General features: G+C 45.1%; 1 protein-coding gene across 12 annotated transcripts; it reads left to right on the plus strand.

The window, feature by feature from the left end:
- Window positions 1-448: 448 nt before the first annotated feature.
- On the plus strand, window positions 449-14,892 carry LOC124680227 (pentatricopeptide repeat-containing protein At1g09820-like). Of its 12 annotated transcripts, none has more exons than XR_006995445.1 (6): window positions 449-2,186; window positions 3,354-3,428; window positions 3,944-4,115; window positions 4,465-4,518; window positions 14,314-14,354; window positions 14,508-14,892. XR_006995445.1 is itself a non-coding variant. In XM_047215320.1 (3 exons), exon 1 carries the CDS (start codon window positions 449-451, stop codon window positions 2,177-2,179), a length of 1,731 nt encoding a protein of 576 aa, XP_047071276.1. In that variant the 3' UTR covers window positions 2,180-2,186; window positions 14,314-14,354; window positions 14,508-14,892. The 12 variants fall into 12 exon arrangements, 2 of the variants coding, with proteins under 2 accessions (XP_047071276.1, XP_047071275.1); XR_006995446.1 differs by lacking the exon at window positions 3,354-3,428 and adding an exon at window positions 5,128-6,536; XR_006995443.1 differs by lacking the exon at window positions 3,354-3,428 and having other exon boundaries at window positions 3,869-4,115.
- Window positions 14,893-16,385: the final 1,493 nt, after the last annotated feature.

A 16,385-nucleotide genomic window follows, 5' to 3' on the forward strand; every position in this document is an offset into this window, starting at 1 on the left:
AACCGGCATACCTATGTATTAGTATATATACATATGATAGAAAGGAGTATAATTTAGTTGGGCTATACGGGTTTTGTAATATTAATTATGAAGGGGTATCGAGCGATCTCAGCCATTCTTGTGTTTGAGTTTGCCTAAGTTTAGGTTGAGTTTGAGGGGAGGGGTTGTACCGGAGCAAACGCCTTAACAAAATACAATTTTGTAGAAAGTATTCTCGATGTTTCATTTGCACTACAGGTCTACATTTCCAAGCATCACTTGTGTTGACGCTGAACATGTTTAAAAGATTTCCATGTCGTTTCAATCATGTAAGATTCAGAATGCGATGGCATTGTGATCAATCATGTGCGTGTTTCGAAAATCCTGAGAGCCGAACGCTCGCGTCAGTCACCGCTCCATCTCCAAACCGAGAAAAATCATCCCCTTAACATTCTAGCAAACACCCTCCATGCCGCTCCGCACGCTGCTCCGGCACCTAGCCGCCGGGCGCTTCGCCCGCGTGCAGGCTCTCACGGGCACGACCACGGCGGCGGCGGCGCACGGCGTCCTCCACCTCCTCCTCCGCACCGCGCCGCTCCCTCCCCTGCCCCACCTAGTCTCCCTCGCGCGCTGGTCGCGCGCCCACTTCCGCGCGCCGCTCCCGCTCCCGCTCCACGCGCTCCTCCTCGCTCGCCTCGCCTCCCACAGGCTCTACCCGCTGCTCCGCTCCGAGCTCCACGCCCTCGCTGCCGCTCGCTTACACTCCCCGCCTTCCATCCTCCGCGCCCTCCCCGCCGCCTCCTCCCCCACCGCCCCGCCGCTCATCGCGGACATGCTCGTCTGTACGCTCGCTACGGATTCCCAGCCCTTGCCAGCGTACGAGGCTTTCCTCTTCGCCGGAGACAACTACCCGCGCCACCGCCCCTTTGTCTTCTCGGTGAACCGCCTTCTATCCGCCCTCGTCGACGCTGGCCGGGCCGACCTCGCCGAGAGGGCTTTCAGGGCGGCGCTCCGGCGGCGGGTATCGCCGGACCTTTTCACTTTCAACATCGTCATCTCCGGGCTCTGCAAGGACGGCCAGCTCAGGAAGGCTGGCGATGTGGCCAAGGACATCAGGGCGTGGGGGCTGACTCCCTCTGCCGTCACCTACAATACTCTCATCGCTGGATACTGCAAGAGGGGTCGTACCGGGAGGATGTACCATGTGGATACACTCTTGAAGGAGATGATCGAGGCTGGGATCTCGCCAGATGAGGTAACATTCAATGTGTTGATTAATGGGTATTGCAGTGACTCGAACCTTGCTGCTGCGCTGAGAGTCTTTGAGGAGATGAAGGAGCAGGGGATTGCGGCGAGCGCGGTGACATACGCTGCACTTGTTTGTGGTTTCTGTGGCGAGGGGAAGGTAGAGGAAGGGGTGAAGCTAGTGGATGAGATGCAGGATTTGGGGCTGGCGCCTAATGTGGCTACCATGAACAGTGTGCTGAATGGGTTTTGCAAGAAGGGCATGATGGCAGATGCTGAGAATTGGATTCATGGTATGGTGCAGAGGAGTGTTGAACCTAATGTCGTTACCTACACTGTTTTGATCGATGGATATCGTCGGCTCGGCAAAATGAAGGATGCAGTGGCAGTGATGGACGCGATGGCAGGTAAGGGGATTAGTCCAAATGTAAGATCGTACAATTGCCTGATAGCTGGGTTTACCCATAATGGGGATTGGAGGAGTGTTTCTGGCCTTCTCGATGAGATGAAGGAGAAAGGTGTTTGTGCTGATATTGTTACTTACAATACACTCATTGGTGCCCTGTGCTGCAAAGGGGACGTACGGAAAGCCGTAAGGCTTTTGGATGAAATGGTGATGGTTGGCGTGGAGCCAAAGCATGTGACTTACAACACCATAATACATGGATACTGTGAGAAGGGGAACATCAAGTCTGCCTATGAAATTAGGACCAGGATGGAGAAAGATAGGAAACGGGCAAATGTGGTCACATACAATGTGTTCATCAAGTACCTTTGTAGAATGGGGAAGATGGAGGAGGCTAATGAGCTCCTGAATGAGATGTTGGAGAAAGGTCTCGTTCCAAATGAGGTTACCTATGAAACAATCAAGGAGGGGATGATGGAGAAAGGTTATGTCCCCGATGTTAGAGGACTCACTTGCTCAGAATCCTCTCAAAACCTTTCATCTACCTGAACACATGGTATGTTCTAGTAATGTACTAACATAGCTTGTGTATACCTACTAAATACCTAACAAATAAAGCAACCAAATGGGAAGTCGGATTGTTGTTGAAATGATAAATTGGTGGTCACTACTTCTGCTAGGTCATAGTTTGCCCACCCGGTAAAGGTTTGGATATGATCATGTGGGCTGTATGTGGTATAATGTAGGAGCTACTCTGTTCTTTGGTATAGTTCAGCCATCAACACCGTCCTGGTCCAACTATTACCTTATGAGGCTTGCTCCAGTACAACCCCCTTACTTAAACTCAGTTTTGGTACCAGTGTCATTAGCCAATTAATTAATTGGCTCTCCTAAGCCCGTGTCCAAAGCCAGTATATACTGTATACCGCATAGATTGCTCCTCCCTGATCGGTCGCCCATGTCCCGCTCGCGATTGTGATTGTTGCCGCCACGATCCTCTTCCCATGCCAGGAGTTGCATCCTCGCTGGCCAGTTGATCCCCGTGCCAAGGCTGACCGCTCCACATCACTCCTCGTCACTTGCGTCGGCGAAGGCAATCGCCTGAACCGTAGTCATTGACGTTAACAGCATCTCCTGTAGTAGGATTTCTGTTTTGCACCTCACGGGCTATGGCAGGAGCAGGGCCGGACATGTCTTTCGTTGTTGACAGACTGTATTGTGGGAAAAAAGCAAGGCGCCGTCCACCGCGCCACCGTCCATCACCACCCTACAGTATTTCCATATAAATACACGACCTACATGTACAGATCCATACACATGCGGTTGGGCCATACAGGTTTCTACTGGGCTAATGTATTCATTAATTATTCATTAATTAGTCATAAAAGACAATCAAGCCCTTAAGCGGGAAGGGGTATCGAGCGATCTCATCCGTCCTTGTGTTTTAGTTTGGCTGAGTTTGAGGAGAGGGGGTTGTACTGGAGCAAACGCCTTACCTTGTATCCAATTGACAGTTGTAAGTCCTAATGGTTGGCATTCTCTAGACCTGGTCTTTTTGGTGTGCACAACGTTGTGCATTGAAGGAAGTGAACTAGAGCGAACTAAGCAAACTTGAGTATCTGATTATACATGCTTATTAGTGTTTAGTGATAATGTAGTACTAGAATTTATTTTGGCTTCATTTAGCATGAAACTCTCTCATGTGTCCTATTTAGCATCACAGAGGAAGTTGGAGTCTGGAGATGAACACCTGTGCAACTCCATCTAGCAGATCCATGAATCTGAAAGTTCTCATCTGGTACTGTGCCTCTGGATACTGAATTAATCAGTTACCTAGAACTTACTTTTAGACATCTCTCATAATGTTATTTCTTTAAGGTTAGTGGCCAATTTATTTGGTCCATACTGGCCATAATTAGTCCTCGAGTAGAAGACTTGGTCGTGTTTCCCTAGAAAAGAAGTTTTCATGTTTACCTTTTTGTTGGATTTGAACTCAGATTCAGAGCAGCTACTATCCGCAGGGTACAGATATTTCCTTGATTTGTCCGGATAGTTTCCTGGATTTGAAATCAAGATATCTAGCGATAAGGCATTAGGCATTCATCATTATCTTTTATGTGCATATCATAATTAACACATGAGAAGTGGTTCTATGCTCTTCCAAAATTCTATTTCCACAAATGTCAAAACGTCCCTAGATACTTAGCGCAAGGGTAAGTTAGTGATTTGTTATTGCAGTAGACCCGAAGTCCAAAACCGTTCGATCGGTGTTCTCCTTCACCCCCATGATCTCTTTCTTCATTCACCGACCAGACACCCCTGCAGCGGCCTGCGATGAACCGGCTCCGGCGTGCCACTGCAGCTCCCCTCCACCCTGCTTCGACCAGGTCAACTTCGCGCTGCCCAGCCAGCGGATGCCCATATCAGACCTCTTCACCTGAATGACGCTCGTAGAGTGGTTCACCGTGTCTGTGCTGGTTTATTGGTAAGTATATTGCTCCAACAATCATGTAATCCTTGTTAGTGATGCTTCTCACTGTTTTCCTCTTGCTTAAGTATATTGCTCCAACAATCATTTGGATGGCTCATGGTTGGTACTTTACAATGTGACCTGATTCATTCCTAGTTAGAAGCACTGCATGAAAAAATGCACATTTAACAGAGCAGAATGATCATTCAGCTAACAAGGAATTACACAGGAGTATGCAAGTATATAATTGAATAGGGTTATTTACAAATTACAATTATAATAGTGCATGTAAAAAAATTATCAGCATACTCATACGATGGCTGAACTATTCTCATTGTTTCCTAATTCCTATCATTTACTGCAGGCATACTACCCAGGACTTTTGATTGTCCCAGATTAGATAATTTGATCGTTTGAGGTATGTTGTCACTTTGTCTCTTTCACAAACAGTGTTGTAAGCATGATTCCATCAACTTGCGGGTGCGGCTCCAACCATCGACATAGTAGGATCACTAAAGAGTTCCCTGTCATTCACACTTCTTCATTGATTAGTTAGTTTGCGCCATATGCAATTGATTTAATGTTTATAATCTGTGATATATGAACTGCCAAATTCGCTGATAAAAATCTTGTATGTTCACCTGCGACAGTATCCAATATTTTCCATGATTGATTTGGATAAATGTCGGAGTTTTAGGAGCTTTAAGAATCCTTGGATCTTGCTTTGTTGACGACATGTGAAGTATTTTATCAGTGATTATTTTGGATGCACTTCTGGACCGAACGAAACCATCTTTCATTGCTATTCATAGCATCCAAATTTCATTACCACACGTAAAACCTGCATTGTGTCAATTTGTTGAAATAGACATATATATCTACTAATTACCAATACATAGTCATTTTCTATCAGCTAACTATGCAATGTGTTGGATAACTGTTGGTGAATCTGTTGTATGACATGTTAGGCTGTCTTCTTGTTTGGCCCAGTCCAGTTCCTGACCTATATAAGGTGCTTCTATCTCAGAGTTCTGTAACCCTAACAATAGGGAGGAAAGTTCCTCCCAGCAGCCACCATCAATCCCTATCTCAGGTTAGACCCTCACCTCTGTCCACATGGTATCAGAGCAAGGGGCACTGAGGGCAGTGTTGATCTGGAAGCCTAGACTGCTGCGGTAGCTAGGAGGAAGAGGAAGGGAGCAGGCTGTTGCGGTGGCTGGGGGAAGAGGAAGGGAGCAGGCTGCTGCGGCGGCAAGGAGGGAAAGGCAGTGACAAGTAAGGATATGAAGAGGACATCCTGCGGGTAAGCCCTTTGATGTTTCTGAGAGGTTAGTTTGGTGTCAAGCTGGCTAGGGGTGCGAAAGGCAGTACCACAGCAACGAAGGCAAGCATAGGGGACAACGGGGATTTGACCAAGGCTCTGGAGAAGCTAGCACTACCAAAGGATGAAAGGAGATGGAGGAGGATCTGGAGGGGGGCAATCGTTTCCCATACCGACATCCGTCAGAAACTTGAGCTGCTGGCTAATGAAATCAAGCTGGAAGGAGTGACCAACTATCTCCGGTGGTCAAGGAGGGCGCTGTTGATTTTGAACTCGAAAGGGCAGGATGAAAGCTGCAGAACCAGCAGACAAGACCAGTTCTGAATGGAAGAAGTGGAATGCCATAAGTTCGCTGATTGTGGCATGGTTGCTTAACTCTTTGGTTCCTAATATTGCTGCTTCTGTAGAGCACTCACAAAGGAGGTATGGGACACCCTATCAAATCTCTATTCTGGAAAGGAAAATATTATGTTGATTGCTTAGATTGAGGATAAAGTGCATGACTTGCAAAAAGGAGACAAAACTATAATGGCATATGTGGCTGAGCTGCAGCATCTTTGGGGAGATTTAGATCATGTTGATCCTCTAGAACTTGCCCATGGGGAATGCGTGAGTGCTGCTACGAGCTGGATTGAACGCCGGCGGGTTATGAAGTTCTTGAAAAGTCTTAATCAAGATTTTGAGGGAAGAAGGGCTGCTTTAGTGCATCAAACCACTACCCCTTCTCTCAAAGAAGCCATTGCAGCTATGTCCAGAGAGGAAGTGCGTCTGAATATGGCAAAGGGCAGCGATTATGTCCCTCATTCGACCTTCTACACTATCGAGAGACAGGAGATGAGAGACTGCTATACTTGTGGACAGAAGGGACACTTGAAGCAACAGTGTACCTCCTTTGCTACACCCGATAGGGGGGAGAGGGGGGTACATATATGGTAGAGGAAGCTGGAAGAGGTGATGGTAGAGGTGGTGGACAACAATATGTCAGAGGTGGTGGACAACAATATGGTAGAGGTATGGCAGCAGCTTTAGAGCCAACAGCCAGGGTCAATGAAAGAAAGAAGGACAAAATGAAGCAACCTTTGGAAACTTTGCTCACTATGTCTACAAAGATGAAGGTAATATTGATAGTGTCTATAGGTACTCATAATGTTAATTCAGATTGATGCTTGATTTGGAGCATCCAAACATGTTACTGGAAATATTAGTGAGTTTGACTCTTATACTCGGTATCCTCCCACACATAGAGGTACTATTCAAACAGCAGATGGCACAACACAATCTATAAAAGGAGAGGGGTCGGTGCAATGTACACCCAACATAAAATTGTCATCAGTTCTACATGTTCTTGCAAATCTGTTGTCTATATGCCTCAATTGATCAGCAGGATTACCGTATAATAGTTGATATGTGTTTAATTCATGAAAGGGAGAGCAATAAGAAGATTGGGACTGCAACCAGGCATAGAGGTTTTTGGCACATAGATCGTGACAAGATGTAGCATGATGCAAGTTTTGTGCTTGCTGCGATTGTTAGAGGAAAGGAGAGTATGACACTAGTTCATCATCGTCGAATGGTCCACATGACGTTTGATAAAATGTTTCGAGTTTTTCTTGATGTAATGGATGGAGTGGACAAAACCAAATTATGTTGTGATGCTTGCGAATATGCTAAGCATACAAGAACCTCTTATGTTTAGAGGGATCAGAAGTGTATCTCCATTTGTGTTAGTGCACTCTGATGTATGGGATGTATGGAAGTACTTTGTGACCTTTATTGATTACTATTCCAGAATGACTTGGATCTATCTTATGCATCACAAAGATGAAGTGTTCACTTATTTTCAGAGTTTTTGCGCCTACGTGAAAAACCAATTCAATGTTAACTGATAATGGTACTGAATATATCAACAAACCTTTTGCTGCTTTCTTATCTTCACAAGGTATGCACCTGCCTGACTTCATGTCCTGACACCCACCCCTCCCCAGAATGGAGTTGCTGAGCGGAAGAATAGGCACATTCTTGAAGTGGCTCGATCTCTTATGTTTACCATGAATGTTCCCAAATTCTTATGGGGTGAGGTAGTTATGACTGCTACGTATTTGATCAACATAATGCCTTCAAAGATTCTAGGTACGCAATCTCCTTGCCAACTCCTTCTAGATAACAATGACTTTGTTGTGCCACCCAAACTCTTTGGTTGTACAAGTTTTGTAAGGGATCACAGACCATCTGTTGGCAAGCTAGATCACCGGGCTATCAAATGTATTTTTATTGGCTATTTCTCCAGATAGAACGGTTACAAGTGTTGGAGTCCCACCGACAGGAGGACATTTGTAAGCATGGATTTTACGTCTCACGAGTCGGAACCATTTTATGGCGGTGAGAGTGGTCTTAGTGGCTTGTTCCATGGGCTTCACCATCTAGGTGATGCTCAAGAGGGGGAGAAGCAGATTGGAGACCAACAACAACAAAGTGGTGACCAACAGCAACATCATCAAATTTCTATTGTTGCGGAGATTCCTGGTACACCTACACCACCTAGACCCGTACCACCACAAAGATGGCTGCAGAATCCATTTGTGTACTCCAGAAGACAAGTACAAAGGGAACAAGTAGATGCACTGGAGGAGTAACAAGACCAGGGGAGCAACCCATTGGACCTGAAAATCAAGGAAGCACAAGCGTAGATTCTGCTGAAAAGAATCATTCTCAGACTAAGTCCAATAATAGCCTAGACTTGCCAATTGCAATAAGAAAAGGGATAAGGAAAATTGGGCCCCAAAAACAACATAGTTATGATGACTATGACATAGGAAATTATATTTCTTACAAGGCATTGTCACCCTCTTTTCGGGCTTTTGTTGCTTCGCTGCAAACTGTATCTGTTCCTAAGGATTGGATGGTGGCTAGGTTGGACCCGAGATGGTGCAGTGCAATGATGGAAGAATTAGAGGCTTTGAAGAAAAATAAAACATGGGAGTTGACATATCTCCCTAAAGGAAAGAATGCAGTAGGATGTAAGTGGATCTATTTTGTAAAACAAAATGCAGAAAGAAAAGTGGAGAGATATAAGGCAAGTCTTGTGGCAAGAGGATATAGTCAGACTTATGGTATTGACTATGATGAGACCTTTGCACTAGTGTCAAAAATGAGCATTGTCAGAATATTAATCTCTTTTGCAGCAAATTTCGCATGGCCCTTGCATCAACTTGATGTCAAAAATGCCTTTCTGCATGGTGATCTTCAAAAGGAGGTGTATATGGAGATGCCACCAGGATTTGTCACACCTGACACTAAAGGGAATGTATGTAGACTCAAGAAATCACTATATAGGCTCAAACAATCTCCACGGGTCTGGTTTGACAGGTTTAGACAAGTGGTGTGTGGTGTGGCATGGGGTATGGTCAATGCAATGGAGACCTTACCTTATTTTACAGATATTCTGAGCAGAAAATCACTATCCTTGCAGTGTATGTTGATGATATTATTATCACGGGAGATGATGATGTGAAAATCGTAAAACTGAAAGGATGCTTGAGTCAAGCCTCTGAGGTGAAAGATTTGAAAAAGCTTAAATACTTCCTTGGAATAGAAGTTGCAAGATCGTCAAAAGGGATATCACTATCTCAAAGAAAGTATATCTTGTATCTCTTAGATGATATAGGCATGCTTGGGTGTCGAGTGGAGTCTGGAGAACCCATAGACAAGGAGAAATATCAAATACTTGTTGGAAGACTAATGTACTTATGCCACACGAGACCAGATATATCATTTGCAGTGAGTGTAGTGAGTCGCTATATGCATGACCCGAGGAATGGATACTTGGAAGCAGCTCAAAGAATCTTGAGATACTTTAAGGGCACCCGGGAAAAGGATTATGGTTTAAAAGTAATGGACACCTAAATGAAGATGGATATTGTGATGCAGATTGAGCTAGCTGCTTAGATGATTGAAGATCCACCTCAGGGTGTGTTTTTGTTGGGAGGAAACTTGGTGTCATGTAGAAGCAAGAAACAATCAGTTGTCTCGAAATCAACGTACCGAATGTCGGGCCTTGGTGAAATGTTGTGGGTACGAAACCTTCTAAGAGAGCTGAAAATTTTAAGGCAAGAAAGCTTGAAAGTGTGGTGTGATAATAGTCTGCCATAAACATAGCAAACAACCCCAGCATGAGCAAAGTAAACATGTGGAGATAGACAGGTTCTTTATTAAAGAAAAGATTGATGCAGGGATTATCTTATTGGCTTATGTGAAATCAGGACAACAAATGGTTTGACAAAAGGGCTAGGCTCAAAGGAGTGCAATCTTGCCTGTGCTAAGATGGGGATGCTAAGATAGGGATGGTTGACATTTATCACATATCTTAAAGGGGAGTGTTGGATGGTGAATCTGTTGTATGACCTGTTGGGCTGTCTTCTTGTTCTATGTTGTGGCCCATCTAGCCCGGTCCAGTTCTTGACCTATATAAGGTGCTTCTATCTTAGTCTATAACCCTAACAAGAGAGATCCTCCCTGCAGCCATCGTCTATGCCTACCTCAGGTTAGGCCCTCACCTCTGTCCACACAATGCAACTTTTCTAGGGCCATAGCTAACAAAAGGTATTCTCTATGTAGCATGTATTTTAGAGGTTTCAGTGGTGTTTCAAAACCTCACAGTATTAATGTAGTTGGAAGACACGTGAGCACTAAGAGCATCTCCAGCGGCGCCCCTAATAGGGTCTGCGGCAACAACGCCGGATTGCCGCTATCGGGAGCACCAGCACAAGGTGAAGGAGTATTAGGAGGTGCTGGCCCCAGTGGCGCTCCCAATAGGAACTTTCAAAAAAAACTCATGAATATAAATGAAAGCCAGCAAATTCCATTGAAATTCTTAGGAAATTATACATGTTTAAAGGAAGTTTAGTTTAAAAACCTAAACTAAATCATAGATCTAGCTGTACTGGTTGAATAGCTGTACTGGTTGAATGTGTCGTAATCGTCGCTGCTGTCATCGTCATCGAAGACAGAGACCACTGCCACAGTCGTCGTCGGAGATGTCAATTATGTCGGAGTCCCGCGTCGACCACGCCTCGACGTATTCAGTGGCCACCAACATGATGTTTGCCGACTCGCATAGGGTGGCATTGAGACCTGGAATCTCCTCCAGGTTGGCAGAGTCGTGCAACAGTGACAGAATCCGATAGTCCGCCAGAAATGTCGGCAGCTCCTCTTCAACTTCTTCAGCGGCAGAGGTAGTGGCTTCTTCTCCTTCTTGGGGCGCTCCCAGCTGCGGCAATAGAATTGGGTGGCACAGCGTGAGACGACAACGCAACCATGTCATTCGTGGCGGCGATTGTGGCTCCAGCTTGGGGACGATGGGATGCGCCGCGCGACGACGATGACGCATGGTGCCTCGATGGGGTGGCTCCGGCTTGGGGACGAGGGGCGGCGTGCACAACAACGAGTGCGACGACGATTGGGTTTGGGATTTGAATCAGATATTAACAAGCATGTACCTGGTGCATATAACCTACAAAGAGAAGAACCTGGAAACACGAGAGTATGAACTGCAGTGCAAATTTCGGTACGTGGAGAACCAGTAGTGGTAGACCCTCCTCATGGACCAATTGCCGATATTCCACCTGCCTACGCCAGTGGAAAAATCTACTGGATAGCAAGACCCTAATCTTGGACAATTTTCCCTTAGCTATGAAATTTATGGTGTCTAGGATTGCATACCAATTAAGGGTATATTTTGGTGTGATGGCAGTGTCATATTAGGAAAACTATGTACACATAGTGTCAAATAAGGAAGAAATATATTTCCAGGGCCAAATGGGGAATTGGAATTTAGGGGAGGGCCAAATTAGGAATTCTCTCTTATAACACTACTAAAATTGATATGGCTAAGAAACCTTGCCATAAGCCCTAACACATCCGGAACATCTACTCCCCATCTCCTTCCTCCAGATCCACCTCATCCCACCACCTCGACTGCCGCCGTCGCCGCATGGTGCAGCCGCTGCCCTCCTCCTAGTGTTTGCCGCGACGGCATGAAGCCGTCTGAGGCAGCCGCGACGGCATGGAGCCGTCTGAGGCAGCCGCTGCCCGAGATCCTCACAGAGATTTTCGCCCGTCTCCCAGCTAAGTCGGCCGCCCGCTTCCGCTGCCTTTCTTACGAGTGGTTCGCGACTCTCTCGTCGGACTACTTCGTGGACCTCCACGTCCGGAGATCCAACAGGCCGGGACGCCCCAGGCTGCTCCTTGCTCCGATAGGTTCCCTCTATGATGGCCACATCTATTCATGGAAGCCCGGTGGCCCCGTTGAGAGGCTCATGACGGACGATTTTGCGTCGAATGGTTTGCTTGTTCCTAACACCAAGCCCTGCCATGGCCTCGTCCTGATGCGGTGCACTGACCATGGTGGGTACTTTGTTTGTAACCCTTGTACCGGTGAGGTCTTAGCTCTACCTGACAGCAAGTTGCCATTGAAGATGACTTTGCGGATTGCCACACGTGGCCAACCTGAAGCACCATACTTCTTTGAGGTAGCTTATGGCCTTGGTTACTGCTCGATTACCAGGCAGCATAAAGTAGTGCGTTTGTTTCGGAACATTGAAGTGTCAAGCTGTGAGGTATTTGAGCTTGACACACCTGCATACTGGAGGCCCACTGCTGAACAGCCTCCATTGTGCCATGTCAAGGAGCAGAAGATGGCTGTTTTCTTCAACGGATATCTGCATTTCCTCTGCACTGATGCTAGCATTACCACTTTCAATACTTGCAGTGAGACCTTTGGTTCGTTGCCACCGCCGACAGGTTTTGTGAACGCCTCACCGGTGCTGACGGAGCTGGATGGCTACTTATGTTTCTGCTATGGAGAACCTGATACTGATGATCCTTACCATGTCTTCCTGCTAAGAGATTACATGAAAGGCAGGTGGGAGAAGCTCTGTTGCATTGATCGAATGGCTTGGCCAGAATCTGAGCGAATGCTACTGCGGTCTCTCTGCATTGCCCCACTTGCCATGTATCATTCAGATGATGGACAGAGGAAGATCATGTTCGGGACTGGATCTTGCAAAGTGTTTGGAGTTGACTTTGACAGCAACACCCCAGAGATTTTATTCACACCGGACGGAACCATCATTGGTAGCTGTGAAGATGACTCTAACCTGCCGCTTTGTCTGTTTGAGGAGTACCTCGGTCCAGTGGGACGAACACTTGATGAGATGGTCTTGTCATCACCGATCACTAAAGCTTGGTCTGACATCCTCAAGTGGTTGCCCGGACGCTCGGTGTCCGAGTTGAGCTTGGTTTGCAGGGAATGGCGTGCAATGATCATGGCAGACTGTTTCATTCACTCGCATGTCATTCATGCTAATTTGAACAAGAGCCCTCGGATCATGGTCGTCTTGGATCCTCGTTTTGGACATTATATGGATCTGAAGGACTTTGTTGATGCGGGTGTGCCACACTTACTTGGTAATCTTGTATGTAACCCCCAGCCTTGTCACGGCCTGAATGTAGGGAGCTGCAGTTCATGGGATTATGTATGCAATCCTGTTATGGGTTATTGTGAGTACATCGAGCCTGACGTTGATGATGGCACTTTGTTTGCTGGGCGTATGGGATTGGGTTTTGACTCAGCTATTAACAAGCATGTACTGGTGCATATTACCTACAAAGAGAAGAACCTGGAAACACGAGAGTATGAACTGCAGTGTAAATTTCGGTATGTGGATGTCAAGGAGTGGATTTTGGTAGACCCTCCTCCTAGACCAATTGCTGATGTTCCTCCTGTCTACGCCAGTGGGAAAATCTACTGGATGGTAGACCCTGAGCTTGGACAATTTTCTCTAAGCTGTGAAATTGTGGCGTTCAATGTTGAGACAGATGAATTTGAGGTTCTGCAAGGTCCTCCATGCAGCCATGAGAAAGGCCGTATGTCCATCCTCCAGATTGGGGGTGCACTTTGTGTGGCTTGTTCAAACAAAAGCATGAATGTGATTGACATATGGAGGATGAAGGACATCGGCACCTGGTTAATAGAACATCATATAGAGCTCAGTGGGTTCTCCCCTGAGTATTCGTCGGAGAATACTACACCTTTGGTCGTAAATCCGAAGGATGGTCGGATTTTTCTCAACACAGGTTTGTCACTGGGCTATTATGACCCAAAGATGGTGGCATTGGAGACCATTTACAGTGTGGGCATCCTGGAGCACGCCGGCAAAATCTGCCCTATTATCTGTGATGAAAGTTTAGTCCGCCCACTTGGGCGAACCTAATCTGCGGTATGTGCAATCCTACATTATTTAGTACTTAAATTATACTGATGGAAGGAGTCCTTAACGTACTTAGTGGAGTCATCAACTTACTATATGACTAGAACATTTCTCCAGCTAATTATATTTCATCTATGTCTCTTTTTAATGTGCAATAAAGGAATGAACAAATTTTGTCTCCAGTGTACCGATTAACAAAATTCTTGTTCTTAAGACGATACAGGGGCATGATACTCATAAGTAGCATTTTCTCATACATGTAAACTAAATCAGTCTGACAACAAAATCACAACATGATTTGTGCAACTATTAACTTTATCGAACAGATAAATCGCATGAACTTAGTAATGACATGCAGATCACAGAACTGAACTGATAATGATAATTTTCGTTGTGGTTCATTGGATGTCCTGAGCACAGATAATTACCAAGTTCGATAATATCTTGCTACGATGTTCCACAAACTACCTATTGGCAAAATTGGGAGTGGTACTCCCTGGTTATGATGATCATTAGTTCATTACTGCACATGCTAAGCCATTTATTCCTTTATATGCAAATTTTAGTTTAACTTACAGTATATTTGTCCATGTGCTACATCCTTATCCTAAATTTATGTCTTCAGGTGGGGCTACACCTTCAGCTTCCATATTCCATGGCATATCTGTAAGTAAGACTTCCCATCTTTATCTTTCTATGTAGCAATGTTCTTTAATCAGCTGTATTTCTAAAAAAATATAAATGTGTCAGGTTTCTTACATCCCACCATGTTTATGCTCCCTGGTTCTAATTTCCCAACCTCTTCTATCAATGGTGCAGAAACGAATAAAGAGCCCTCACGTGGAAGGTGGAACACCAGAACGCTATGTGTAACTCGGTGATGGGATGTCTCTTGTACCCCCTTCGCTCCATTCATCTTCTATCTTATACGAAGAAACTTGGTCGTTTATTTCTCATCAACTGTAGTGGAGTTTTAGTGCTTGTCTCGTTGCCTGGTATCTTCAGAATTTGCACTTAATTGGTTAAAGTTGTAATGCAACTTGTTTGTTACTTGCTTCTAGTACTTTGGTTGAAGTCATGGACGGGGCCTCTGGTTATGTCGAAACTAATTACTTGTGGTACGTTTTTTAGTTGGTTCGCGGAATGAGAATTGTTGGTTGTTGTTAATTTTGTTGATGACCAAAAATATGCATAGTATCGAGTATTTTGTACTCCCTCCATCATACTAAAGTTATCTTAGACTTGTCAAAATTTAGATGTATCTACACACTATCTAGTATGTAGATGCATTTAAATTTAGATAAATCTAAGACAAGTTTCATCAGACGGAGGGAGTATGATTCTACGGAACTTGCAATGACAGTGGCAATGTCTGTCCAGCTACTCTGTCGTTGTTCTCTGCTGGCTAGCTCATCTTTGGAGCAGCTTCTAGGATCCCTATCTCACCCACCTCATTCGGCCGCCTCCCTCCCACCGCCTGCCAGCATGCCCATCGTCCGCCTGTGAGGCCGTAGCTGCCTGCTCCATCCGCGAGCCTTCAGTGGCACCAACCAGCTTTGGGAGGAGCCTGCTCTGCCCAATTCCTTGGTCCTTGGTTCAATTCCTTAACAACGAGGCGATCCTTCCGGGGGTGTTGGCTGGACTCGATCGACGACACGGTCAAGGACTCGGCATGTATCGGCGGGAGGCGTCGGGTATACAAGGCACTGACAGTTTTGTCTCCGAAATGTTAGATACAAAGGGTCTCAGGTGTGAATTTTCAGAACCTTTTAAAAATATTTAAGGGTCACACGATTTTAAGGGGTCTGTTCAGGCCTTTTTTTTTCAACTAAAACTGCAAGAGTAAGTTATTTTAAGGGTTTGATCAGTTTGCTAGAGTTGCTCTTGTGTAGAATAATGTGATCGTAGAAAACAAATATTGGTCCGGTCTGGAAAGGTGCTAGTCTACCGGAAAATGCTCGGCTTTGGAATAGCCAATTAGCATTAGCTGAATTCTTTTTTTTTCAACTAAAACTGCAAGAGTATGTTATTTTAAGGGTTTGATCAGTTTGCTAGAGTTGCTCTTGTGTAGAATAATGTGATCGTAGAAAACAAATATTGGTCCAGTCTGGAAAGGTGCTAGTCTACCGGAAAATGCTCGGCTTTGGAATAGCCAATTAGCATTAGCTGAATTTGTAACAGAAAAATTCTCAAAAAAAAAAAAAAAAAATTGTAACAGAAAGACTCAACATATCCAGTGTATTTCAATCTTCAAGACTTCAACTGCTGAGTTTCAACGATGAAAACTATGCAGAAGAACAATCTGAGTTTGCACTTGACGAAAATGAAATCTGCAGAAAACCAACTACGAGTCTGCACTTGACGAAAATACAACAACATACCATACAACATGACTGCACGACAGGCAAATTCAAGAATAACACTACCTAATAGTATTTAGTACTGCTATCGAAACATACAAATGCCTATTGGAACTTGAGTGAGCAACAACTGAGTGAGCAGAGGGGCCATCAGAATCCTAACAATCCTAGCATTCTGAATGCACAGACCATGCACAGGCAGATCCAAGATAAAGAACGCAATAAATTCAGATAAACATTTGTCTACTGTACAGTAAAATGAGATGTGAAAGGATTCTCAAGCATCTCAGGGAAAATGAGAGCAACAATGAAACAGCTCCGAAAATTGTAACGAATG

This window comes from Lolium rigidum, unplaced genomic scaffold (genome assembly GCF_022539505.1).
Source record: "Lolium rigidum isolate FL_2022 unplaced genomic scaffold, APGP_CSIRO_Lrig_0.1 contig_10342_1, whole genome shotgun sequence".
NCBI classification, from domain to species: domain Eukaryota; kingdom Viridiplantae; phylum Streptophyta; class Magnoliopsida; order Poales; family Poaceae; genus Lolium; species Lolium rigidum.